Source organism: Phaenicophaeus curvirostris, chromosome 26 (assembly GCF_032191515.1).
Source record: "Phaenicophaeus curvirostris isolate KB17595 chromosome 26, BPBGC_Pcur_1.0, whole genome shotgun sequence".
NCBI lineage: Eukaryota > Metazoa > Chordata > Aves > Cuculiformes > Cuculidae > Phaenicophaeus > Phaenicophaeus curvirostris.
The window spans coordinates 2,305,697-2,332,306 of record NC_091417.1 but is presented as its reverse complement, the minus strand read 5'-3'; the positions used below and the strand labels follow the sequence as shown (position 1 = coordinate 2,332,306).

The 26,610-nt window shown below is 44.1% G+C and overlaps 2 protein-coding genes across 6 annotated transcripts in view; one reads left to right on the top strand and one right to left on the bottom strand.

The window, feature by feature from the left end:
• IKZF3 (IKAROS family zinc finger 3) overlaps window positions 1-25,649 on the bottom strand; it is a 36,378-nt gene extending 10,729 nt beyond the window's left edge. The window contains exons 1-7 of one of the 5 annotated variants that reach the window (XM_069876787.1): window positions 25,638-25,649; window positions 19,756-19,809; window positions 18,974-19,084; window positions 6,293-6,334; window positions 5,698-5,958; window positions 4,849-5,016; window positions 3,023-3,139 (exon numbers count right to left, since the gene is read on the bottom strand). In XM_069876787.1, coding sequence (XP_069732888.1) covers window positions 3,023-3,139; window positions 4,849-5,016; window positions 5,698-5,958; window positions 6,293-6,334; window positions 18,974-19,084; window positions 19,756-19,809; window positions 25,638-25,647 — 763 coding nt within the window. In that variant the 5' untranslated portion in view covers window positions 25,648-25,649. Of the gene's footprint in view, window positions 1-3,022; window positions 3,140-4,848; window positions 5,017-5,697; window positions 5,959-6,292; window positions 6,335-18,973; window positions 19,085-19,755; window positions 19,810-22,950; window positions 23,059-23,438; window positions 23,458-25,637 lie in introns of those variants that run through there. The other 4 variants (XM_069876785.1, XM_069876784.1, XM_069876788.1 and 1 more) reach the window with 4 other exon arrangements.
• ORMDL3 (ORMDL sphingolipid biosynthesis regulator 3) overlaps window positions 1-26,610 on the top strand; it is a 172,180-nt gene that overhangs the window by 103,593 nt on the left and 41,977 nt on the right. The gene's annotated exons all lie outside the window — the stretch shown is intronic.

The following is a 26,610-nucleotide window of genomic DNA, read 5'->3' as shown; positions in this document are numbered from 1 at the left end:
TTAGCTTAAAGAACTAACTACCTAATTATAGCATGTATCTAAAAATACATTTCAGGCCGGACTGACAGAAATGGTCAAGCACTTTGCTCAAAGTTACACTGAGAAAAAACAAATAGTTAGAAAGAAAATCTAGACTTCCAAAGCACTGAACCTATTTCAGCCTGAGACCTTGAAATGTCCTGCAAGCTAAGAACTTCTGATGGTTCAACTGCACGGCCAGAAAACAACAAAAACTCTAAGGGGGTTGAAAGAAACTCTGCAAACCAAATAAATCCCCCCTCTTTCTGTTCAGGGCTGCCCAGTACTGTTGCATGTCCTTCCAGAATTACAAGGGAAGTCAAGCCCCTAGCCATGGGACTTTATGCAGTAGTAGGATGGGTTTAGCTCCAATGTCCTGACCACTTTAAACCTCAGGTCGCCATCTCCTACTTAGTTAACACCAGAGACTGATTATGGTCTTCTCTGATCACCCCGAGATGTCTCTGTGGTCCTTCTGAGTGCTGTTGCCTGTCTCAGTGGTGTCTACGTTTCAATTACGGTTATCAAAAGCTTCCAGAGAAAATATTTGTGCAAATGACATTTATCCATTCTGAACGACTACTACTGTTTTCTTGAGCTGCCACCCACCGAGCCATTATTTCACTCTACAGATGTACAGACAACGGATACTCTTCTTCCAGCCCAGAGCACGCACACACGACCCTTTGACCCGTACTGAATTGTTTCCATAGTGTGGTTTCTGTCACACCGTAAATGTGAATAGAAATTTTAGAACATGCGGGCATCGCTAACAAAACCCTAAACTACAAAGCTGAGCTCAAATTAGAGGCATTGCTTCCTGTAACATCTCTCTGTGGTCACTAAATACTGGAGAGTGGAACAGAGAGGTGGGTTATTGCACAATGAGAACAATGTGACCAGAGATCATTATCAGGGACTGAGCAATGTTCCAATATTGTGACAGAAAACCTTTCTTTCACAAGTATTTCCACACTGCTACATTTGGAACAAGCAAAACTCCTACTAAAAAGTAATAAGAATGGTTACTACAGTCCCAATGCTTTTCAGCGTTGTAATTAATTATTGGATGATGGTGTGAAGAACACGCTTGTGCTTAACGGTGGCTCTGTTGGAGAAGGTTGCAAGGACTTTTAAAGTTCGTATTTTTCTAAAGTGATGTGGATCAGTGGGGAAATAGTCAGAAATCAAAAAATGTAAAAAAAGATAAATCAAAAGCACTAACTGACCTCCTTCCCAGCCTTCCCTTCCTCTGACTCTGTCACCTAGCACACTGCTGACACCAGAGAACCGAATGGAAATGCCTCAGCAAGACCAGAGCTCCTGTTTTTCATAAAACTTACCACTCCACTACAAACACCGTGCTACTTTTTAAAGTGTGAAGCTCTTAAAGGCACAGGGTATGGCTACATCGTGTCGTACTGGAAATTCACATTTCCTCTGTGAGCAATTTAAGGCAAACTATAGAGCAGCTTCTGGATAAGTGAAACATTGCGATTCTGAAATGAATATAAACCATGAGAATGGTGTAGAAGCAGAAATCTATAGTAGGTATCATGTTTTCCATCAGGTTTTCACGTTGGTGGACATCTCAGAGTGACTGCCACCATGGGAGCATGTACTGTAACATAAAACCACACTTACAATAAGTATGGGTTCTCATGAAAACCAAAACTTGCTGACATTCTGCTACCCATTTACTTTTACTAATGCTCTAAAAAAATGTGCCGTTTGCTGAAGAGAGCCCACGGAAAGCTATAAAACCTTAACGCCGTTAAATAGTTGTTTCTTTACGTCGGTTTCTGTGTGGCATAAAGCCCGATGCAGCAACCCACTCGCTCTGGGGAGGGCAAGGACTCCTGTACCCACATCGTTATCAGCATTAATTCATCTTCAAACTGCTTTTCAGGCTCTGCTTGTGATGATGCCTGCAGAGTCTTTGCTTGAGAATCACATCACTAAATACAATGAGGTTTTTTAATCATTAAAAGGCCTTGGTTAACATTGCCACCTCTCCAAGTATATTTTTACATTTTAGTTTTCTTCTCTGAAAACTCAGTTCAAACTTTTCATTGAAAACAAAATTCTATTTGATATTCTCAATCAAAACTAGGAAGCTCGAGTCCTTGAAGTTAGTGGTTGTTCGTTTTTTTATGGCTGCACAGCAAAAGAATGGGAACCTGAATCCTGAAACCGCAGCCTCAGCTCTGCTCCAGGTGAGTCCTGGCATCTTTTGAGAGATCATGATCATACCCTGGCTCCAAATGGGAAAAGTAATTATTTCCTGACTTGTGGGACTTAAATCACTCAGGTTTAGGATTTGGAATACCCAAGTGAAGCTGGCTCAAAGATTGTGGCAGTTATTTTTCACTAAGGTCTTTTCAGCACTGAGATTATGAAAAGGAAAACAAGAAAAACCATGTTTTGATACATTTTACCTTCAGCCTTCTGTAGTTAAAGAAGTCCCTTACCTCCCGCTACCTCCTAGGCTGATCTACCAGCAATATGTTGGATATGGTACGTTTTCCATGCCTTAAATCCATGCCACTAAAACTTCTGTAAATTCTAACCAATTCTGACCAACACCAATTCTTATTCTAAAGAGGAGGAAGCATCAATCAGACTGAGACGTGACCTACTGTTGTCAACACCCATGAGCATCCACTCATCCAATAAAGCAAGCCACAGAATGGCATTAATGTAGGAATAATTTAACTTACCGTGAGCGGCACCTACAGAAATGCTGTGCTCAAGGTATTTTAGATGCTTTATTCAAAGGAACCGTGAAATAAAAAAGCGATTAAAAGAAAAGCGTTCTTTAACCGGTTGCCTGAGGGATGCATTAAACCAGACCCTTTTATAAGACGATACAGCCCCTTAGGGTATGAAAATTATTGTAGTAAAAACTGTTTGCAGGCTGTGAATTAACAGCTTACCAGATGCCCTTTTTTTTAAGCACTGTAACGTACTAAAAACCAAAACCACTGTAATGTGATAAACTCACCAGGCTCGCACACGCCAGTATTCTGCAAATAAGTACGGCACCGCTCCTTGTGCTCCTCTAACGAGCTCCTCTGCTTGTAGCTCCTTCCACAAAACTCACATTTGTACGGCTTTTCCACTAGAAAAATAAGAGAGAGAGATAAAATCACTACAAGAGACTACTGGAACACTGTCTCCCTGGCGTTCAATCATTACTAAAAGCATATATTCAGCTCATGGAGAATGCTTTCCATTTCTGTTAAGTTTATCAGCACTGTAATCATGGCAAAATTAGGGTTGCACAAGGGTGAAAACCACCGGACGCATAGAGTTCTTGCAAGGTCCTATGAGCCCTGCCCCAGGAGAGGAATTAAAATCAGACACTGTTCTCAAGAGCTTGGGTTCTCCGAGCCTTGCTCTAGCTGACAGCTTCCCTTGGCGTCGCTTCCTTAGGGAAAATCAACCGTACTGCTGCTACACCAGGACCGCACCTGCCCCAACCGCCTGACCTAGCTCCTATCACTACAGAATTTTGCTAGGATTTCACGATCTGAAGAAATTAAACCCAACCAAAACCATGTGTGAGGTTCATTTTGTTTCCAAAGGCATTTATTGTAAAGGGCATTCTATTCCTAAAGCATTAAAGCTAAAGCAAACCTGCTTGAAAGCCAATAATGCCACAGAGCCTTTCCCAGCACCTCGTACACCAGGACTCACTGATCCAGTGGGTCCTTTCCAACCTAGTGATTCTATGACATGAAGCACTCCCTAAACTGCTTTCTCTGTTCGCGAACAGACATTCTCTAACTCATCCAGGCACAATATCATGGCAAATATAACTAGCCTTGTGTTGTATACTATGCAGAGAGACCATACTCCCTGCTGCTAATGCAATTCTTCACTTATTTATGCAATTCACCTGAAGAGATGTTCTTTATACTGATTAATAAGCCAGCTCTTAAAAACTTCAGTCACAGTAACCAGACGGTTTATTTGAAGCACGATGGTTTTAGCTTTGTGCTGGTGGGGGACAGTCACCACCACTGTGCTGAGTCTCAATTAAATCAGAACGTCATTTACCCATGTCAGATAATCTCATTTTTAATTCTGATTCTCTGTGAGGTTGAACTTTTTTGTCTGTAAAGTACAGTGCAGAGATAACATCATCTATCAGTTAGAATAAATGTTTTCTTTCTAGGCCCCTGTATAAGACAGGATATATGCAAATCAAAGAGCGAGCACAGCCTGGCACTGGTAGAATCAGGGGAACTAAGATTAATCAATTTATACCTGGCTTGTTATTCAAGTCACCTCAGCTCTGTGCCTCCATTTCTCCCATCTGGAAAACGGATGGAACATCCTACCAGCCTTGAGAAAAACCACTGGCGTGTGTTGAGCATGTTAAGACATTCAGATGAAAGGCACTACTCAACAGCGAGGTGTTAATTAGCAGTCACGCTCTCCTGGGTGGTGCTCCTACATCTACCCCAACAGCTCAGGAGAGGAACAAAAGGAAGTCCCAGCAAAGCATGTCTTTGCGCAGCTCCTCAAATTCAGAGCTTGCTGGCATTTGAAAACAATGAGTTCTTTTTTTGCAAGTGGATATCGAGGCTGGCACGCAGCCGTGACGGTGGGTTTCCCTGTGCCCTCTTTGTCCATCCAGAGCGGAGCCAAGTCCCGAGATGGTTCCATCAGCAGAGCAGAAAACGTGAGCGGTCACTGCGATTTGTCGACTCTTCAAAACGAGACCGGCTGAGCAAAATTTACTGACTTGACTCTTTACGTCCCACGCCTCGTGTCCTAGTGACACACATCTAAAACACATGAAGTGTCTTTGAAGTCACTTACCAGAATGTGTCCTTAAGTGACCTGTTAGCGCATCCCTCCTTTGGCAGGCATAACTGCAAAGATGACATTTAAAAGGTTTTTCCCCTGTATGTAGTTTAATGTGGCGGAGGAGGTTTCCCTTCTGAGTAAAGGAAGCTCCGCACTGATTACACTGGAATGGCCGTTCACCTTAAAATGACATACAAAAAAGGACATTTAATGGTTACGTGGGTATCATGCTATCCTCATACCCTTTCCTTTTTGGAACAGGAAAGAATGAGATACTGGATTAACTGCTTTCTATAGAAACACACAGAGCCCTTCCATTGACTTCAGTGGGAGTGAGACGTAGCTCTGCTGTCAGAGCTTCTTGCAACACATGTACGGCTACAGAAAACTCTGTGCAGTTTTTCCATGGAAATAAGTGTTCTGGAGGAGGCTGATTCCAACAAGCTAGCAGTTTTAGAACAAAAAAAGAGTCTTCTCTTACTGCAGGTTGAAACCCAAGATGCTCATCGGTTTGTTGCCAAAGTACAGCACAGAGACAAATACATATACAGACTGGAAATGGCAGCAGAAAACGAATCTAACTTGTGCCCAAAATACTCAAATGACATAGTGCCTTTCATCCAAAATTCTTAAAATGCCTCCCAAAGATGCTTTTCCTAACATTCCATCCTGATAGGAAGGAAGGTGGGTAAAGTGAGGCACAGAAAAGTGAGTAACTTGCTAGAGATCACATGTGGCGTCAAGGACAGAACAAGGAAATCCAAATTTTGGTATCCTTTTTTTAAAAAATATGTAGACTAGATGACAAATTACTAGCCTTTCAGCATTCAGCTCTTACAAGAATAATATAGGGATATTTACCAGTGTGGCTACGCTTATGAACCATCAAGACATTGAGGCTAATGCAGGCTAATCCACAGATTTCACAAGTCATTTTTCCACTAGCTGGCCTGACGTTGTCATATGAACCAGAATGTCTTTCCAGTTTAATGCTTTCGTATTCATTATATTCTCTGGGATAGGCGTAAGGCATTTCAGATTCTTCAGGGTTTTCCACGGGCTCTGAATTTAAAGCACTCTCCTCTCTTTCACTGTATTCACCTTTCATTTTAACCACATCATCTGCAGGTAAAACAAAGCACAAAAGTGAAAAAAAAAATGCTCATCTTCAGCATAATGAAGCATCTTAGGAAAAAACTTACTAACAGTTACACAAAATTACATTATCAATCTTCCTAAATGTTTTACTTCAACACACAAAGATGAAGAAATGCAGTTGAGGCAGAAATCTTCATGGGTCAGGTACATATAAATGATACTTACAGTGAGATAACCTTTCTAAATATTGACCTGCCTGTTAATTATCTTTGATGAATAATTTCCTTCTACAGATTGTGAAAGTGCACAATGGGTACTAGTCAGACTTCAAAAGAAAATACTTATTCCCGTAACTCACAATTAGCCTGTAGAAATGAGCATCTCAGGCTGTTCTTGTGAACTGGAAATACAGATATACAAATTAAAAAGGATACTTCTATCTTCCTGTGGTACCAAGAAATAGGTCTGATCCAGTATAAAACGTCCATGGTATAGATCTTCATTAGTTAAGTCTGATCAATAATATTAATTTTCGCTTGCAAGTTGCAATTTTTATCGAAGATCTTAAATGTGCAAGGAGAATCTGATAATCTCAATACCTGTATCACAAGGTTACTGTGGGATTAAAACTAGCAGAGGCAGGGGAAAGATTTCCTGATAAATAAGAGTATCCTAGAAACGTGAAACGATTTGTCCAAAGTCACATTGAAAGTGTGCGGCAAAGAATCCAACTACTCATGGAGATCCACATCCTTGGCCTTTGAGTAGGGACCTGCAGCCACATCCAGAGCAACCCAAAACGTAGCCTTAAATAACTTCAATTTCATGACAAGAGGAGAAAGTAACAGGTAGCTAATAATTTACTAACAGTAATGTTCCTGGGTAAAAATATAAACAAATTAGTCACACTATATAAACAGCTGATTCCCAACTCATGTTGCTGAGTTTCCTTCCATTATTAACCCCAGCATTACCAGCACTTGCAGTAAAATCCTCACTGATTGACTAGATACCTTTTTTCTGCTTCAAGATGACTTTTCCATCTAGACAAGAGCTGGGCTAAGGCTGAAACTTGAGCTGTGCTTCCAGCTACCAAGTGAAGACAAGCACGAGGAGATAAAATATAGAGTTTCCTGTTTGAAAGTATTGTTCTCATGGCCACCTGCTCTGCTCTCAAGCTGAGGGTTAGACAGTTAAATATGGCACTTAATCACTTGTCCTTTCTCCAAAGTACAACACATGGACTGCTGAATATGTATTAGCTCCGGTTCTGAGTAATAAACCACATCAAATGCCGAGAACAAACCATGGGTGACAGCAAAAATGAGGTGGCAACATAAAAGCAGCACTGAAAAAATAAAGACCTGGCAACCAATAGTTCCATGAAATAAAAAATTTCAACTCTATTTTAATGATAAAATCACTCCCCTGTCCTAAATGTTTGTACTAAGCCCAGCCACTTCGTCTTACTTTGAGTTGAAGTGAGGTGAAAGAAGCAGGAAGGGGATCGTTTCTTCATCCCATGCAGGAATCCATGGTAGCGTGGAACACTCCGAGGTTCCTCTTGGTGCTCTCCTGAGACGATGAATGGGTTTTCCCCCCATGTTGTGTGTTTTTACCCCTCTATCCTAGGTGGTTTTAGAGTTTGGTGTTGGGGCTGCCTGCCCCAAGAAGAGCTCTCACAGGTTTGGGTGTTTGCTCACAGGGAAGTCTGGATCTACCTGCAAACGGGTCATTTTTCTCTGCACCTTCTTCAGTGCTAGCCTTGCTTCACATCCCAGCATTCCTCTTCCCATGCCAGCATTCCTCTTTCCACTGAAACAGGGTGGTCCTGCTATCAAGACTCCTTCAAAATGTGTTTATACACCCATTTCCATCACTCTAAGGGAAAATTATTACCAGTTGCTGAAAGCAGCTTTCAGCAGAATCTCTTTCCCAAAAAGGGGGTTTTGGTTGGCTGGTTGTTTTTTTCCCTGTTGAAAGGAGGCAGTTCCAAACTAATTTGCTACATCCTGCCGAGCACAGTAGAAGGAAGAACGCATCACAGCTGCACCTTATTGGTACTTTCAGAAACAATTTCAATTCCCACTTTCTACTTAACGTCTCACCTTTTCTCTGCATCAAACTCAATCGCTTAGCAGCAGAGGACTGGTTGTAGCCTCCAACCGAGGAGACTGCTCTACCGTTTTCTGCTGTTTCTCACCACAAGTTCATGGCTCACAGCTTTTCACTCTTTGACAGAGCGATGCTGGTGCTCCTGTAGCAGAGCACGAACATTGAGCTCCCCATGGCACAAAGCGGACAAGGCGTCCTATGGTTCCACTGTGGAAAATAATTATCTCTGCATATTCCACCCTCTATTCCCTGGGCAACCCGTTCCAGTGTCTCACCACTCTCAGAGTGAAGAAATTCTTGAAGAACCTCAATGGAAAAATTCACCTTCTGATGATCGAGCAGAAGCCACGAGGGCAGAGGCTTTTATTAACCAAATACATGTTAAAAGAGGTGAAATTTTCCTGTTCTAACACACCTATCATTGTTTGGCATCTATTCAGTAATATAGAAGAAAGGTTTGGTACAGAGCAGTCCGAGGAAAAGATGGCTCGGTCCAGGTCAGCCTAAAATGAACCAAGTGGTCGCAGAGGTTTGAAGCAAACAAACTCCTTCCTCAGCCCTGACTTTTGTTCTGGGTACTGGCACACACTGGGAATACTGTGAGATCAGGAGACAGGCAGCTGTGTGGGAAGATTCGTGTCTGTCACTTAAAAATCATCTCAACTTATTTTAATGAGATTAGGGAGTTTCCAGGTGGGTCCGCCTTAACCAAGAGGAAGGCAGCTCCAACTTCAAAAGAAGGGAAATTTAACTAAGGAAAAACACAATTATCCCCACAACACTAACAAAGTTCCCCCAGTTGAATAAAGAAGTGCTATCATCTCTTCCACGTTAAGGAAAGTAAAGAGGTTGTAAGAGGAAAAACCATTTGGGGTGCCCAAGCCAGGGACCTATTTTTCTTGAGGTGGTTCATGAAGGTAACACACCCCGCAGAAAAAAAATGTTGTAGGTTCTACACAACAAAGCACCAGTGTGATGGGTTAAGGCTGATGCACATGGTTTCATTTCCTGGGGAGATGATTACAAGATGAAAGACATACTCCAGAGTAATATTTTTGTTTCACCTGAAACACTGTAAAAACAATGGGTTCTGGAAAAAATCCAAAATAAAGCTGTGGTGGCAACTTCAGACTGAGTCACCGCGTGAACGGTGCTGGTGTGTGTTCTATAAAATGCACGAATAAAGAAAAGAAGTCAATAGCAGCAAACAATTAGGACAAGCTAGGCTGTTATCTTCGCTATTATCTCGAGGAGGAAGTCACGGAAGGAAAACCCCCCCCATTGCTATATTTAATCCAAGAGTCTGGCATCAGATACAGAGAAAAGAACGCAAGTTTTCTACTGTTGTTAAGCAAAGTTTAGCGGCACTGTTATGAAAAACACAAAGTATAAAACCCAGAAGCTATTAAAGACAACGGCACAAAAGGGTGATGTTGCTCAAGTGTTTTACAAGGAGTGGGGTCATAATCGTGAAATCCTCAGCACATGCAAAAAGTCAACTGGATAACAAAGAAACTTAATCATCTTAATGTGGCATTTTAATGACGCTGCTGATTTGCTGTGCCAATTCAGAGATAATGAGCCCCTAATGCTACAGATGTTCAGCCAGACTAAAGGAAAAAAAAAAAAAGAAAAACGAAAAGCTTTCCTGGTATGCCATTTCCTAAGCATCCAATTAAACAAATTGTGAGAGCATATAAATAGCTTACCAGGTTTTGACAGCTGTTAATAGGATTCAGATGCTGAAGAACAAGAAGGGAGTCTATATGCGTGCATATCGAAGGATTCTTGTGACTACCTGGATTTGACAGGTATTAACTGGTGATTCATCACCGTTATCTCCACCTCTGCTCTGAGGACACACCGAGAGAGTTGAGTTGTTCAGCCTGGAGAAGAGGAGGCTCCGGGGAGACCTTAAAGCAGCTTCCAGGACTGAAAGGGGCTCCGGGAAAGCTGGGGAGGGACTTCTTACAAGGGCCTGGAGTGATACGACGAGAGGGAATGGTTTTAAATTGGAAGGGGGAAGACTTAGATTGGACATTAGGAAGAAATTCTTCATGATGAGGGTGGGGAGGCCCTGGCCCAGGCTGCCCAGAGCAGTGGTGGCTGCCCCATCCCTGGAGATGTCCAAGGCCAGGTTGGATGGGGCTTGGAGCCCCTGATCCAGTGGGAGGTGTCCCTGCGCACGGCAGGGGTGGGACTGGATGGGCTTTGAGGTCCCTTCCAACCCAAACCATTCGATGATCAACACGAACTGCCTCAAGAAATAGCAGTGCAAACCCAAACCCAGTGTACAAACGCTAGAGCCGGTTCCCTCCCAGAAGGGGAGACTCCTTTACCTAAAGCAGCCTGAAACGGAGCAGACAAACGTGGTGAAACTGAGAAAGGCAGCAGAGTTTCCAAATTAAAGTCAGAATCCTGCATGTTTATGAAAAACACCTCTACAACGGAATTAACGTGCTGTGGAGAAAAATATGTCTTGAGTTAAAAAACACCCATAGGCCTTAATCAATAAAGAGAGGTTTGCAGTGCATCCCATCAAATTATAAACTGGGGGGAAAAAAAAAATAACCCAATGTTATGCTTATTTTTTTTCCTTTAAATAACAAGAAGAAAACAATTACACGTGACATACAAGTATATATTGAAAATCTGGACACCAGAAGTCATGGGGAATTGTAAAATGTGAAGCAATCTAATAGCAACATGGGATTAATTTATTTTTTAGTAGAGACAACACAGAGAGATAAAGCAACTTTCCTCCTTGTCCATCCTCTACATCACTGCAGGTCTCAGTTCCAGGGCAGGGAAAGAAACTCAGGCCTTTTGGACCCAACCTGGCTTTGCTTCTTCCACTGACTCCAGCAATAAGCTCCCTTCTTTCTACAGCAGAGGAAGAATCAATCATCTCAAAGCAGCTTCCAGCTAGACTGCAGTGGTAACAACAGTCCTGAAGAGGCAGCAACACACACGCACTCCATGGGCTAGCGCCTACGCTGCTGGATTTGGTCCTCCAGGCATCCCCACAGCTGAGCACAAAGAAGGTTCTGCTGCACTATCACCCCCAAGTCCTGCCTTCAACATTTCCATTCTCCAGTTTACCCCCATTGCCCCTCGTCCTCTCACTCCAAGCCTTCATAAACAGTCCCTCCCCAGGTTTCTTGGAGCCCCTTCAGGTATTGGAAGGTCGCTCTAAGGTCTCCTCAGAGCCTTCTCTTCTCCAGGCTGAACAACCCCACCTCTCAGCCTGTCCTCATACGGGAGATGCTCCAGCCCTTGGATCACCTTTGTAGCCTCCTCTGGATCCATTCCAACAGCTCCATCTCCTTCGTAATTTGAGGATTCAAGAACTCAACACAATACTCCAGATGAGGTCTCACAAGAGAGGAAGAGAGGGGCAGAATCCCCTCCGTATTAAAACAAGTGTCAATAGCTCACTGGTTTTTCTCAACCACCTACACCCTTAGTGTTGCACAGGAGCTCAGAAGATCAGAGGGAACATCATCCCACATCTCCAGCACCCAGGTTTTCCAAAGCCTCACCCAGATGAATTTTGTTGCATTTTTGACACTTGTTAACACTATCCTTTCAAATCTTAAATCTTGAAAGTCTCCCTTTTAAAAAAAAAGAGACACAGAAGAAGCTGAAACTGTGAGAGTTCTTCCCTTCTGTCACAGTTAAGATAACATCGCTCACAGACAACATTTCTAAAATTACAATTCCTAAAGTCCAGAAAGGCAGATACAATCGCAACCGTTAAATCAGACTTCAATAAGACAGTTAATCAGAGAACATCTGGACCTAACAGTCAGACTGAAAAAAGGCCACATGTTAAACTCAGATAATCGCCAGCATTAGTTACACCAAGGGACCTATCGCTAATGCGACCACTCAGGCACGGTCAGCTCTGGTCAAATGCCTTTTCAAATGAATTTTGGATCTGAGGAATTGACAGCGCAGCTTCATTTTGTCATTTTTAATTCATCTGCCTAAAGGCCTCCTTACAAAGCAACGTACTCCTGTGTTTGACACTAGAAAAACAAAACTGGAAAAGAAAAGATAACATAACATAAAGAACAGGGAACTCTGATAAAAATAAATGGAATTTTAACACCTTTAAACTGAAGACAGAAGCTTGGTTAAGACAAAACCCGTGAACACCACAATCTTCCCAACACAGAGTGTATGGTGGCTGCCCCATCCCTGGAGATGTTCAAGGCCGATTGGATGGGGCTTCGGGAAGCCTGATCTAGTGGGAGGTGTCCCTGCCCATGGCAATGGAGTTGGAACCAGATGATCTTCAAGGTCCCTTCCAACCCAAACTGTTCTATGATTTAATTCAACTGTAAAACATTTTACAGCAATAAATAATCTAGATTCCAAGACTTGAATTTTAGATGACAAGTACACTCTCTCTAAACTGAGGGGTTTATAATTAAATATTTGTGTTTCACACTTCTAGCCAGGTCTTCCACAGAAGAACACTCTGTGTTTCCGCAGTAACATTCAGACCCACACACCAAATCAAGTCCCATCTGGCAGAGGGGAAGCCTTCTTGGAATGACTCTGGTGACAAATGGCCTCATCCACAGACGGAGTCATAGAATCATAGAATAGTTTGATTGGAAGGGACATTAAAGATCATCTAGTTCCAACCCCAGTAGATCAGGCTGCCCAAGCTCCATCCAACTTGGCCTTGAACACCTCCAGGGATGGGGCAGCCACAGCTTCTCTGGGCAACCTGTTCCAGCACCTCCCTACTCACACAGTGAAGAAATTCTTCCCTATGTCTAGTCTAAATCTGCCCCTGTCCAGTTTATCCCCATTGCCCCTTGCCCTATGACTACAAGACTTTGTAAATAGTCCCTCCCCAGCTTTCTTGTAGGCTCTGCATCTCCCAAGCCCCCTCCTGGAGGTGGTGCTCCTGCATCAGGAGAAGCAGAGATTGTACAACAGGAATAGATGGGATTGAGCTCCGATTTAAACACAGTCCATACCAGCTCCAGCAGAGCAGCAGAAGGAACGAAATCAGGAACAAGAACTGGAGCACCTCTACGCGGTGTGATGGGAAACAGCGCGGAGAACACAACAAAGCTACCCTGAGGTACCAGAAATGAAAGAGAGTGTCAAACACATAAAGCAAACTTTGCATAATCAATTAAAAGTCAGCTAGTAACAAGACACAACCCCACTGGAAACGGAGCTTCATCAATTCCAACACTCATGGAACGATGTGATGCATTTTAGCAAGGCGTTGACTCTTGTGGATTTATTTCTGCGTTCTGATACATTTCCAGCAGTACAAACGGCGCTAAACCTGCCCCTTAAACTCACACATTCTGTGCCAAATGAACAACGTAGTTGGGGGCAAAACATGAGTCATCTTAATTAACTGATTTCCTTTCCACCAACCCATATTTCTAAAAATGGATTATTTTCTACAATGGCATGTGATTTGAGTTCTTAGGGCTGTTTGCTTCATCTTCACTTATTTCCTGCTGGTGGCAGGGTGATGTGCAGGAAAGATACCACAACTCCTCTGCCCTGGACTAGATTTTACTTTGATAGCAAAGAGAAATTTATCTCACTTGTAATTTCAAGGAATTAATTTGTATGAATTGAGACATGCTTTGTAGAACAAGTGAAGAAAAACGCAGTTTAAATTGTTACAGAAACAAAGATGATCCGAGGGCTGGAGCACCTCCCATATGAGGACAAGCTGAGAGAGTTGGGGTTGTTCAGCCTGGAGAAGAGAAGGCTCCAGGGAGACCTTAGAGCAGCTTCCAGTACCTGAAGGGGCTCCAAGAAAGCTGGGGAGGGACAGTTTACAAAGGCTTGGAGTGATAGGATGAGGGGCAATGGGGATAAACCAGAGAGGGCAGATTTAGACTAGACATAAGGAGGAATTTCTTCACTATAAGAGTGGGGAGGCCCTGGAATAGGTTGCCCAGAGCAGTGGTGGCTGCCCCATCCCTGGAGGGGTTCAAGGCCAGGTTGGATGGGGCTTGGAGCCCCTGATCCAGTGGGAGGTGTCCCTGCCCATGGCAGGGGTGGAATTGGATAGGCTTTAAGGTCCCTTCCAACCCAAAGTATTCTATGATAGGAGCCCATTAGCTATTGAATAACGCTGGGCATCCATTCTCATCCCAGACCTTCTCTGACAGTTTACGCAGACAGTCAGGATATCTCCAGAGCAAATGCTATTTCCTGCTAAGTGTAATCGGATAACTAGAATAAGAAATAGCTCACCTTTCTGATTATTTCACTCAGTCAGAATATCTGAGTTGGCTGCTCGGGGCAGCTCGTGGTGCAGGGCAGCCCTAGCTGATGTCAGTCACCGACAGGCTGTGGTGACACAAGGTGTTGATGTCACCCAACGAGCTTGGCAGCATTCCTGCACCGCCACTACAGTACTGTAGAGCTCAAACAAAGCCAAGAGGATCTTTTGTTGATAACAGATGCGTCTTTCAGTTCATACACAGCCACCCAGGCAGAGACCTGACACAGTTAGAGCAGCGCAGACTCCTTGCTTGGTTGTAACGCTTACAGAAATCCCCTGTTAAGTGAACTTCTGCAGCACGGCACTGCTGATGTTGTGAGATAACCCCTGAGTCCCATGAGCGGCAGGGCTCGAGCTGGGCTTGGGAGATGTAATATTCTGATAAAAAACGGCACTTCCTTTTCAAGCAGATAAGTGCGTGTGCGAGCAGCACGGCTGGAGCCTCAGTGCACGCCTCGGCGAGGGTTTGTCATCCTCTCCTGTCTCACTCCAGCCTTTTAACCGCCCCCTTTCACACACCTAAACACAGCAGCAATTAGCATCCATAAACCACAAATGTGGCTTCTATTTCTTTTTATTTTACAACCATGAAAGCTAGCTGACATTCATAACACCAAAAAAGTCATCTGCTTCAACAGATGAGGGCATTAAGACATAATTAAACACTTGCGCTTGACTGCGACTCCCCTAGTAAAGAACGCGGCTTTTCGGATTTCATTTTTAAATTAAGGTTGCTTCAACTTTGGCCACCAAAGGTAGCAGTGTTGGGGGCACATAAAGAAACAAGGGAAATTAAGCGTTTCCTCCCTCTCTGTCTCACTGCTACCTCTTCTCAGACTAGACACAGGAAGCACCATGGGAACAGAGTATTTTTATGGTTGCAGGCAAGCGTACACCATGTGCACCACAGCATGCAGCTTCCATTCCCCTGGGGCAAAAAAAAAAAGCAGGTTTTTTTTTTTAATTTCTTTTTCCTTTTTAACTTGTTCTTCATCAAGCTTTTAATTACCATATTACTGTAGCCTTCTGCCTGATTGTTTGTCCTATACTTAGCAATCATCATCACTGAAGCCCTTTTAAAAGAGGCGTATGAAAGGGCAGGTTGAATTGTTTAACAACTCTTCACCCCGTTGTGTTTGCATCTACAAATAAGGAACTGCTCGCTGAAAAAGCGGATTTTCCTTGCTGAAGAAGAGCACCAACTGTGATGACATTTCAGCCCTGCAGACTAGTTTATTTAGCAGCTTTATGCAGTTTCTGTAGCCTTTTGAAAGGATCGTAGGACTGCTTTGTACAGACCTAACATTAAAGGTTCCACCAAACCAGAGCTAAACATCTGGATCTGATGTGGCTCCAACTTCTGCTCAAGGGCGCTGAGTGAGGCCCCACAATGCAGTTAGTGTCACTCATTAATAATGCAAGATTCACAAAAACGTGCCATAATCTAGGAAGCTGGAAGATTGCAACTTACTATGAATGCTTGAGGAAACATGGAAAAACCAGACGTGACTGAAGAAAAACATGTTACAGACATAGAAAGCAGTGGAAAGCAGGGCTATCAACTGTTCGATCTCACCCGATGAGTCAGTGGCCTCCTGCTCTTACCCTGGCCTTCAGCAGATGGAACAAACCCTGCAGGCATGGATCTCGCAAGGGGTCAGGATGAAAGAAGAGGTTTCTGTGATGCAGGTGATCATCAGCGATGAATTGTGAAGATACTGGAGTGGAATTGCTTGCTCACAAAAGGGGTCAATCACAAAGACCGCGATTAACATTTATGAGACCCACACAAACATTTCTCATTATTTCTGTTTAAACCTGGTATGTAATTAGGTGATGACACTCAGAAAAGCGCCAAAGAGAGCTTTTTTTCCCCATTTAAACAGACTTTTCAGGTGAAGGCAGCACATAATCCATTTCCCGAGAGCCATCACCGATACCGCCGATATTTCTGTTCTGCGATTCTGGAGAACACTCTATATTCATTAAGTTAGTGATCTCCGAATGATAATACTCCCACCAGGGCAGCACTGTCAGAACATGGTTTCACTCATCTAGAAGACAGACAGACAGTTATTGACCCAGGAGGATTGCTCAGTGACTGCTGTTCTCCACTACGCATGACATGAAAGCTAAGACTATTTGTGCATTTTTGCATCCAACAGACACAAAGCGGCGCTGAGCTTTAGGAAGAAATTCAAATAAACACACACTGATGTTCACACAGTCTGGAGTACTAGTAAAGCATGCTTAAATATTTCAGACTTATTGTCCTTCCGGTATCAGAATGATTGCAGGGAGCTGTATGTGAAGCAACAAAGTGAACACAATATATATCTTATTCTGTGCCATTTAACACCAAGATACTGTAGCTATCTCTTTTTTTTGTGCATTTAAAAGAGCTTTCTCCTGGCAATCATGTTTTTATTCCTGCAGTGAGAGTCATAGAAGAGAGCGCTGTGGTACTGAGTAGGTTCATACTCACTTTATAATGAATGAACACTCTCACGGTAAGGGACTCCGCTAGAGTAAAAGGATGTTTTATTGATATTTATAGCACTATCTTTGAGATGCAAATGTTCAGTATTTGCAGTCCAGAACAAATCGTAGAGGCTTTAAGAGATCAGCAGCAATATGAAAAATGAATTGTATATTAGAGCAGTATCCACATAAACATTCTCTCACAAACGTTTAAGTTGTATTTGATTTAAATGAAGCTACAAAGCTGGTGATGAGGCTGGAGAACAAGGGTTATAAGAAGTGGCTGAGGGAACTGAGGCTGCTTAGCCTGGAGAAAAGGAGGCTGAGGGGAGACCTCATCACCATCTACAACTCCCTGAAAGGAGGTTGTGGTGAAGTAGGTGCTGGTCTCTCCTCCCAAGGGACAGAAAATGGCCTCAAGTTGCACCAGGGCACGTTTAGATTGGACAGCAGGAAAAATGTCTTTACCAAAAGGGTTCAAAGACACTGGAACAGCTGTCCAGGGAGGTGGTGGAGTCCCCTTCCCTGGAGGGATTTAAAAGATTGGTAGACGAGGTGCTCAGGGCTCTGGTTTGGTAGTGGACAGCTACGGTTGGACTTGACGATCTCAAAGGTCTTTTCCAATCTCAATGATTCTATGATAGACGTATGGAAAGGAGTCTAGAAAATGCTACTGAAAGCTGAAGGCATCAGACAGTCAAGGAACTGAAGAAGGACTTGCTAGATGCCACAACACTGTGCCCGCAAGCACTACAGACAGAGCTCCTGGAATGGGAAGGCGAGGAGAAGGTGAGGAGAAGGTAATGAGAAGCTGGTGCAATTCCTCTTGGATGGTCAATATTGAGGGGGTTGTGAAAGAAACCCTGCCCTGGCTTCCTGTCCCCACAGCTTAGTGGCTCGGAGGAGCAAAGAGACTAGGAAAGCAGAGGTAAAAGAAGTGAGCTAGTGCCACAGAGGCACAACAAACAGCTGGAAGACGGACACGAATATAGATGTGCTGTGGGAGCTGAAAAAGGGGTGAGATGCCTCAGATGTAGAAAAGGTTCAAAAGTTCCACGTTCTGTGGATAGAAACATTAAAGTTCTCTTTTTAGAGTAAGCAGAGTAGAACTCACCTGCCCAAGCTAGATTCTACACCACAGACACCTACACTGAGCCACCCTCTGCTGATGATAAACAGACTCCTGCCCAGAAGCAGCTGCTTTGGGGACACAAGGTCTTCCATGCCACGTCAGACACCCAAATTTGAGTAGAAACCTGCATGTTCTCTCTCCACCGACAGCCAAGAAGGGTGTGACCCCAGCACAGTGCTAGCCACTGGTGCTAAAGGTACTTAAGTGAGATGAATTTCAACCTCCTCATGGACTCTTCTGCTAGTGCTGCACTCCCTTGAGTGTTGTGTGGTTGTTTGCACTTTGTTAATAGGTAGATAGATAAAATATAATCTTTAACAAAGTAAAAGTTTAACCTCTGAACATTTCAATTCAGTCCAAACTAAAAATCATCATATTTGTGATACAGGGAAAAACCTGAGCAACCAAAACGGAGACAATTCTTTACCAATCTACTTGACTCACGTGATATGGAAACGTTACCTCAAAACTAACCAAAGCCACAGGCACAAATTCATCTTGACACGGATGTACCGCCTTGGACAGGCACTGCCTGAAAGGCAACGTGAAACTGGTACAACATGGCATGCCTTTTCCCCAGTGTTTGTGCACCACATCCTCTACCAGGCAGCATTTTTCACTGTTTGTGGTTGAGAACTGGCATAAATGAACACTCTGCTTGCTGGCAGGAATGGTTATTAATGCTGTGATTACAGTTGATGAGCTTCTACATCAAGGAAGACATTCAACGTCTCTTGCTTTATGTCTTCATAGTATATACACATAATCCTGAACTCTGAGGGCTTGGACAGTTGCTCTGAGGCCAGGAGCTGGTTCTGTAGATGCTGTAAAAGTGACCTTTAGAAAATGCACGTGAGGTTCCCTGATGGAAAACAGTTGCTCCTCCTTTAGGAAATGTCCTACACGAATTGAATTGTTTGCAGACATGCATGGAAAACAAAAAAACCTTTCTAATCATTCTCATAGCGTAATCAGATGAATAAAAAGACAAAATACAACTATTATTTTTCAGAACTCAATCTCTACTTTACCTCCTGCTTCTTCATTAGGCTGATTGTGATCCTTCATATCTTCCACACTATCCATACTATCCATTTCCTGGGATTTGTTCAGATTAGAGTCTGTCAAAACCTCTTGTCCTTCTGCAAAAGAACAATAATTAACTATTTACGCTGCAAGAATATTTCCAGGTGAACACCTCAGAGTGTCTGCAAACTCCCAGTATTGCTTATGATGCCCACAACGTTCTTTTATAGATCGTAGAGTTGCTTGGTTGGAAAAGATTTTCAAGATCATCCAGTCCAACTGTGCCTGTCTACTACTAAATTATGTCCCTGAGCACCTCATCCAGCCCTCCAGTGATGGGGACTCCTCCACCTCCCTGAGCAGCCTCTGTCAGTGCCTGAGAACCCTTCCAGCGAAGAAAATTTTCCCGACGTCTAATCTGAACCTGTCCTGGTGTGACTTGATGCATAAGTTGCATCTGGATTGAATGGATTTGCTTCCCAAAGTTATAAACAACTCACACTCTTAACTCACTCTGAACGTTTTGCTCAGATGCGACTACTCTGGTGGTTGTTCTAAACGACAACAAACCTGGAATGAATTCCAGGGTACGTAACTCTATAGAGCTCGTGTATTCTGACAAGCACTGCTAGCAGGTAAGCAAGCAAACTCTTCAGAGACTGGAAAAGGAATCACAGCTCTACTGTGTTCATTGGGGCAAAATATTAATCATTCTGGCTCCAGCAAACCACTCAGGTAACTCCTATGCAAGAGAGGCTAAAAGAACATCACTCGAACAGCATCGTACCTGCAGCCACGGGCTGTTCCTGGGAATTACGCAGGTCCATACCAGACTGTGAATCTGCAAAAGACAGAAAAGCAGTCTGAGGTGCTTAATATTTAGACCCATCCACGACACAGTTTTTATAATCTTATCAATTCTCATTTTCTTGGGTGAAAGGAAAATCTTCGAAGAAATAAATACTAAATTATTAAATTTCATTGTACAGTTTCTTCATATCTCGAACTGTCACGTGCCCAGAAAAGAGATGAAGTCTTACTAGAATATAAGAACTTATACTTTCGATTTAACATCTTGCTTTGCACCCTGTGAGCACAGCATAGCGACAGTAACTCTGTAGAAGTAAATTTCTATGAAGCATAAGATGGTTTTACTTCTTTTTTTCCAATATAAAGGAAAACCCTATTACCTTCACAAGATCTGCTTGGTTTTGATAGGAATGCAAGCCAAATTCCCATGTAGAAATTCTGATAGGGATCAAACGTCAGGAGTTTTAAAAGATTTTAGGGGACTGTGACCTGGTTCCAAATGTGCTGAGTGCTCAGCAGATGGCTCAGAAGACAACAGAAGCTGCAGGTATTCACATCTTTCACTCCAGTGCCCCCATTTAGGCTGCTGAGTTTAACTGGAGGCATAGATCTAACCCGGTAAGTCTCTATTCAATCCTTTGCTGTCTCAAGACATCATTGATAGGAGGACTGAGTTTCTCCAGCATCACACATTCGCTTCCTTCTTCCCTTTTTTTACGTACCAGAAAATCTTTTCTCATCTTTGGACAGAAAAATAATTGCTCCAGGCCCTGTAAAATCCATTCCTGGCAGTTACATAACAGAATTGCACCGGTAGCAGCCCTGAGGTGTTAACCACCAGTGACATTTACCCCATAATTATCTATCTTCACCACCACTGCAATTGGAACATTTTTGTGGTCTCTGCAATGTCAGAATACAAAGCTCTGTTCACTCTACAGCAAAGGAGCCTGGGATCAGATAAAGCGATCCCGCAACCTGCACTAGGTCAATACCTCCAAGAAAAAAGTTGGATCCAGTGGGAGGTGTCCCTGCCCATGGCAGGGGTGGAACCGGCTGGGCTTTGAGGTCCCTTCCAACCCAAACCATTCCATGATTCTATGATAAAGGCAAACTCGGAAACAAAACAACATCAGGATTAGCCAATCAAGTTTTTTTTAAATGCATAGTTCTGTTTTCTGAACGCAAGCATTCGTCTCTCCTTTCTCAAAAATGGGTCTAAGAGTTACATTATGCATGTAGTTCTCATTACTCTGAACTAGCTATTACCAAAGAACTGCAAGAAAAATAAATGTTATTAATGATTCAAGCCATCCAGCAGTGGCCTGAGCTCCTCAGGGTGTAAATCCCAGCTGGAGACAAGTTGTTCAGCTACCAATGCTTATGAAACGTATCCTAAAATTAAATCAGAGCTTCTGTCCTTTCATGCAAATTCAGCATGGATGCAATTTTTTAATTAAATGTCTTTTATTAGAGCTAATAATATCACCTTTGTGTCACTAGCAATTATGGAATTAAATAACAAAAAGTTCAAATCTTTATTAAACCTGAATTCTTAAAATAAATAAATTCAAGGAAAACCATAGATACGCCTCTTAACTTGATTCATTTTAACATACCAAAACAAATGAGGTAAGGAGAAGCAAACCAACCAATTTATACTGCGAATAATAATGGGGAAACATCGGTAAATACATGGTAGATGAATAAATTTCTCTCTAGTATTGATTTTAATTTTACATTGCAATAATACATATACTTAAATTACACAAACCTTTGCAATTGTTCAAATAATTAGGCTTTGGGTGGGCCAATGAAATCCCCATCTTGTAATACCCAAATTTGATTGTAATTGCATTCAGAAATCTGGTGCGGTTGCCCCATTTGGGTGCTGATGCCCTGAACTGCTCAAAGCTTCAGGACTAAGCAAAAAGGTGTTTGCTGGGCACGGGAAGAGGTGTGGCTTGGGAACCGCAGTGATTCTGCCTTCCCGGGGCTGCCAAGAGGTTTTGAAGAATTAGAGCTGCTTCAAACGAGAGAATTCTGCCTCTGTTTCTGCAGATATTGCTTTGGAAAGCACTGCGTTCCTCAGGACACCTCGCAAGCACACGCTGCTGTAGCTGACTAGGTAAATCTCATCAACACCAGCTCCCGTGCTGAGCACCTCTGAACTCCAGCTGTAGGGTAACGTGCTGGAGAACAGCACTGCCTGGACCATGCTGCAGCCCCGGACCTGCTCAAGCAGCCTTCAACACTCATCTGTTTAATTTTGAGATCATCTCTGCCTATTTATCATAGAATCATAGAATCACCAGGTTGGAAGAGACCCACCGGATCATCGAGTCCAACCATTCCCATCAATCACTAACCCATGTCCCTCAGTGCCTCATCCAACCGTTCCTTAAACACCCATTTTGTTGAGAATAACAGGTTCCTCTCCATGCTGGGCAGCACAATCCTCCTCAAGAGGTAAGAGCAATTACAAGTATAACGTTTCCCTTTCCTGTTGAGAAACACCCCAGCCTTTGTATCACTTTCAAGCCTACAACATCCACTCACGAGTACTCGTTTCTTTATGATACTCAAGCTCCTTTACAGCCTTAGTGGTCTCCTAATATTTGACCCCAGGTCTCTTTCCTGAATAAAGTGTTTGAAGCTGGATCATAAAATCAGAGAATCGCCTGGTTGGAAAAGACCTTTGAGATTATCAAGTCCAACCACACCTGTCCACTACTAAACCAGATCCCTGAGCACCTCGTCCACCTGTCCTTTAAACATCCCCAGGGATGGAGACTCCACCACCTCCCTAGGCAGCTGTTCCAGTGCCTGAGAACCCTTTCAGTGAAGAAATTTTTCCTGATGTCTATTCTGACCCTTCCCTGGTGCAACTTGAGGCCATTTCCTCTCATCCTAGCGCCTAGGAGAAGAGATCAGCACCCACTTTGCTACAACCTCCCTAGGGAGTTGTAGACAGTGGTAAGGTCTCCCCTGAGCCTCCTGTTCTCGAGGCTAAACAACCCCAGGTCCCTCAGCCTCTCCTCATAAGACTTGTCCTCCAGATCTTCCGTTAAGCATGCAAGAAGATCAAGGCAGCTTCCATCCCCGATTCTGTACAAATAAGACCATATTCCTACCTAACGTTCAGAAAAGCACAACACAGGAGATGACTTACAGACCACGTTACTCTTCCTGAGCTTCCAAGAGATCCACTGACTAGGGTGCATGGAAAGGAGACGCTGGGCGTGCGTGTGTTGCCGCTGACGCACGATGCCCGTGTACAAAGCAGAAGTAAAATTCATGTGCTTTTGAAACCAATCCTTAGCCATCCTACGTTCTACACCAATAGCCACAGCGAGCAAAAATATTCAAATAGCTGGCTAAAAAAAGTCCTACAGCATTTTAATGCTTTATCCTGGTACTTTAACACTTTAACTGGACAAATACCAGGATAAAAGAAGCAACGGAACAGCCTACCTTTATTTTAGACCCCCTAAAACTGATATTTTTCACATAAATGGTAACACTAATACTCTTCTGACATCAATAGAGCTGCAGGAAAGAGAATGAGAGGTAAATCTTGAATTATTATAATCTTACCTGCTTTCAGTAGAGCTGCAGGGAACAGAACGAGAGGTAAATCTTGAATTATTATTACCTTACCTGCTTTCCTACAAAGTGAAAGCCAGAACATCGCTCTTTTTACTGCCAGCTGCAGTTTTCAAGTCAACAGCATCGCAAAGGGGATATCCTTGTACATCCCATGTGCTCTTAGTCCTTCTATCACAGCACAGGGAGCAAACACAGCTCCTTTCCTTGTCTTTGCTTCTCTTAAGAGGCACAAGCAAGCCAAAACAAAACCACACCAATCGTGGCCCCTGCACTACAAGCAGACTCCATACCTTATCCCTAAATGCTCGCAGCGGAGCCAGTGCCACTGCTGTCTACAGCAGTCAACCTCTTTCACCCCGCATGTTTTTCACCTTCAACCTTTACAACTTTACAAGTAAAGAACCATAGAATAGTTTGGGTTGGAAGGGACCTTAAAGATCATCCAGCTCCAACCCCCCCATGGGTAGGGACATCTCCCACTGGATCAGGCTTCTCAAGCCCCATCCAACCTGGCCTTGAACCCCTCCAGGGATGGGGCAGCCACAATTTCTCTTGGCAACCTGTTGCAGTGTCTCACCATTTTCACGGTGAAGAAATTTCTTCTTACATCAAGAGAGAAAGCCCATCTAGTTTCCCCACTGATGCCTTCTCCAGCACTTATAGTCTGAACAGCTTACTCCAGAAACTTGGACCTGAGGATCTGGAAAGGTCTTTTCCAACCAAAAGCATTCTGTGATTCTGGTACCAGGACACAATAAATTCTTGCCACTTTCAATAACATGGTCTCTAACCCTCCACTGCTCTTAAGCGCTATGCAATGCTTGAAGTGTTTTAACTGCAGGGATGAAATCCTGAGCAGCCATGAGTACCTAAGGACAATATCTTCCTCATGAAAACAGCAGAATACCTTCTAGCAATTCACCACGTTCATCTCAGTACAGCAAATGGAAAACACAATCATAGAGGTGAGTTCACACGAGGTCAGTTCTTGTGATCTTCGCAAAAATAAACCGGTCAGGAAGAGATGTAGCCATGCAGATTGCAGACTTTGGCTTCCTTGACTCAGGTCTTGAATACCCACTCTTGCCAAGTGTCCATCTCTGGTCAGTGACTGCACTGAGCACAAAAAAGCGAGGACACAGGTGTCACCCCTTTGTCCTCAATGGCAAATTTCCCATTGCCTCCACCTGAACCCAGATTTTCCCAAGTTGTGGAAGCAGAACCACCTGCAGTTACTGTATCCAAAGGTAACACAGTATGATATTGCCTTTCGCATTAACTCCATCCTGAATATAAGCTCAGGCACACTGGCTGATCCTCATAATCCCCACAAACAGAACTAAAACCTGACCAATTATTTGCATGTTAACTTTAAATGGACAAGAAATAGGAACACACACAAAAAAAAAAAGACAAGAGACTTCTTGAATAATCCCAGCTGGAGTGGCAGCAGCATGTTCATTTTTCTAAGCAGACACCAAAATTACTGACATACCTAGAGCTTCGTTCTCTCACAAATGGATCCAACCTGATTGAGAAAATCAAGCTGCCTCTTTAAGCACTGAACTGCCCCCAGACCCAGCCTCTTAAACAGCTCTCAAGCAGAGATGGCCTCAATTAAATCAGATTCTCGGAGAGTAAATATTTAAATACAGACATTTTAAAAACCTTTAGCAAAGGAGAATACGTTTACACAGACAACTGTGACTTAAGATAATCAAGAACCTCAAGCCATCGATCCACAGCCGAACCTCAACTCAAACTCTTAAAACGATGAGTCCAAAGAGGTTGGGAAGAATATTCAGTTCTGAAATAACAGAACAAGTGATGCTGCTTTGCCAGGTTAGTTAAGCACAGCGGTAATTTTGATTTTCTTCAAAAGCCAATTACCCCGGAGCCCAAGATTCACTCCCAACTTGTTTTTTACCGGCTCGGAAAGTTCCCCGCACCTTTTACAAGCGAAAAGAAACCATCGCGCCCTTTAATTCGTTAAAATCTGGAACACGAGCAGCAGATAAAGCCGGCTCTAAGCCCCAACTTTCTCAGACGTGCTGTCACGTCTCTGAAATTAAACAGGAGAGCGGGGAGAAAGCCCCGTTCGTTCCCTTTTTAATTGCAACACGCGGTTCGCCTTCTCCTCGGAGGCTGCAAAAGCGTTTGCTGGGAAAGCGCCCGGGAGGGGTCGCGGGGAGGAGAGGCTGAGCCTTTCCCGGCCCTCGGGGCTGCGGGAGGAGCGGGGTCGCGTCTCACCTTCTTCCATCCTGCCGCCGCTCCGGCTCCACGTGCCCGGCCGGTCCCGGGGCCCCGCGGCGCCTCCCGCCGCATCCGGCACCGGCGGCGCTGGGCGAGCCGAGAGCGGCGCCGGGCGGCCACCGGCGGGGACAACCCGGCCCCGGGACGAGCCCCCGCAGCGAGCCCGGCCCCGGCCGGCCGGCGGCGAGGAGCCTCCGAGCCTCGGCTGCCCCGCAGGGACCTCCCGAAAGGTCCCTTCCCAGGGGAGAAGCTGCGTTTGGCTGGGACAGAGTCATCAAAGGGTTGGAAAAGAGCTCCAAGCAGGGGACAGGGCGAGAGGGAATGGGCTCGAGCTCCACCAGGGGAGGGTCAGGCTGGACATTAGGAAAAAATTTTTCACAGAAAGGGTCATTGGTCCCTGGCAGAGGCTGCCCAGGGAGGGGGTTGAGTCCCCTTCCCTGGAGGGGTTTAAGGGACGGGTGGACGAGGTGCTGAGGGACATGGGTTAGTGATTGATGGGAATGGATGGACTCGATCCAATGGGTCTTCTCCAACCTGGTGATTCTACGATTCATCCAGTCCCATCATCAGCCCAACCCCACCAAACCGTGTCCCAAAGTGCCCTATTTCCATCCCTGGAGGGATGGAGGCTTCACCGCCTCCCTGGGCACCCTCTGCCTGGGCTTCACCACTCTGTCAGGAGAGACAATTTTTCCGTTATCCAAACTAAACTTGCGCAAGCTGAGGCCATTTCCACTCATCCTATTCCTTGTTTCTTGGGAGACCAGCACCCACCTCACCACAACCTCCTTTCCAGGAGCTGCAAAGAGCAATGAGGTCTCCCCTCAGCCTCCTCTTCTCCAGACTATCAGCCCCAGGTCCCTCAACCGCTCCCAGAACCCCTGGGCTCCTTACCCAGCTCCATTCTGTTCTCTGGACACACTCCAGGAGCACCCCTGTTCTCACACAACACAAAGCAACCAGTGCTTTA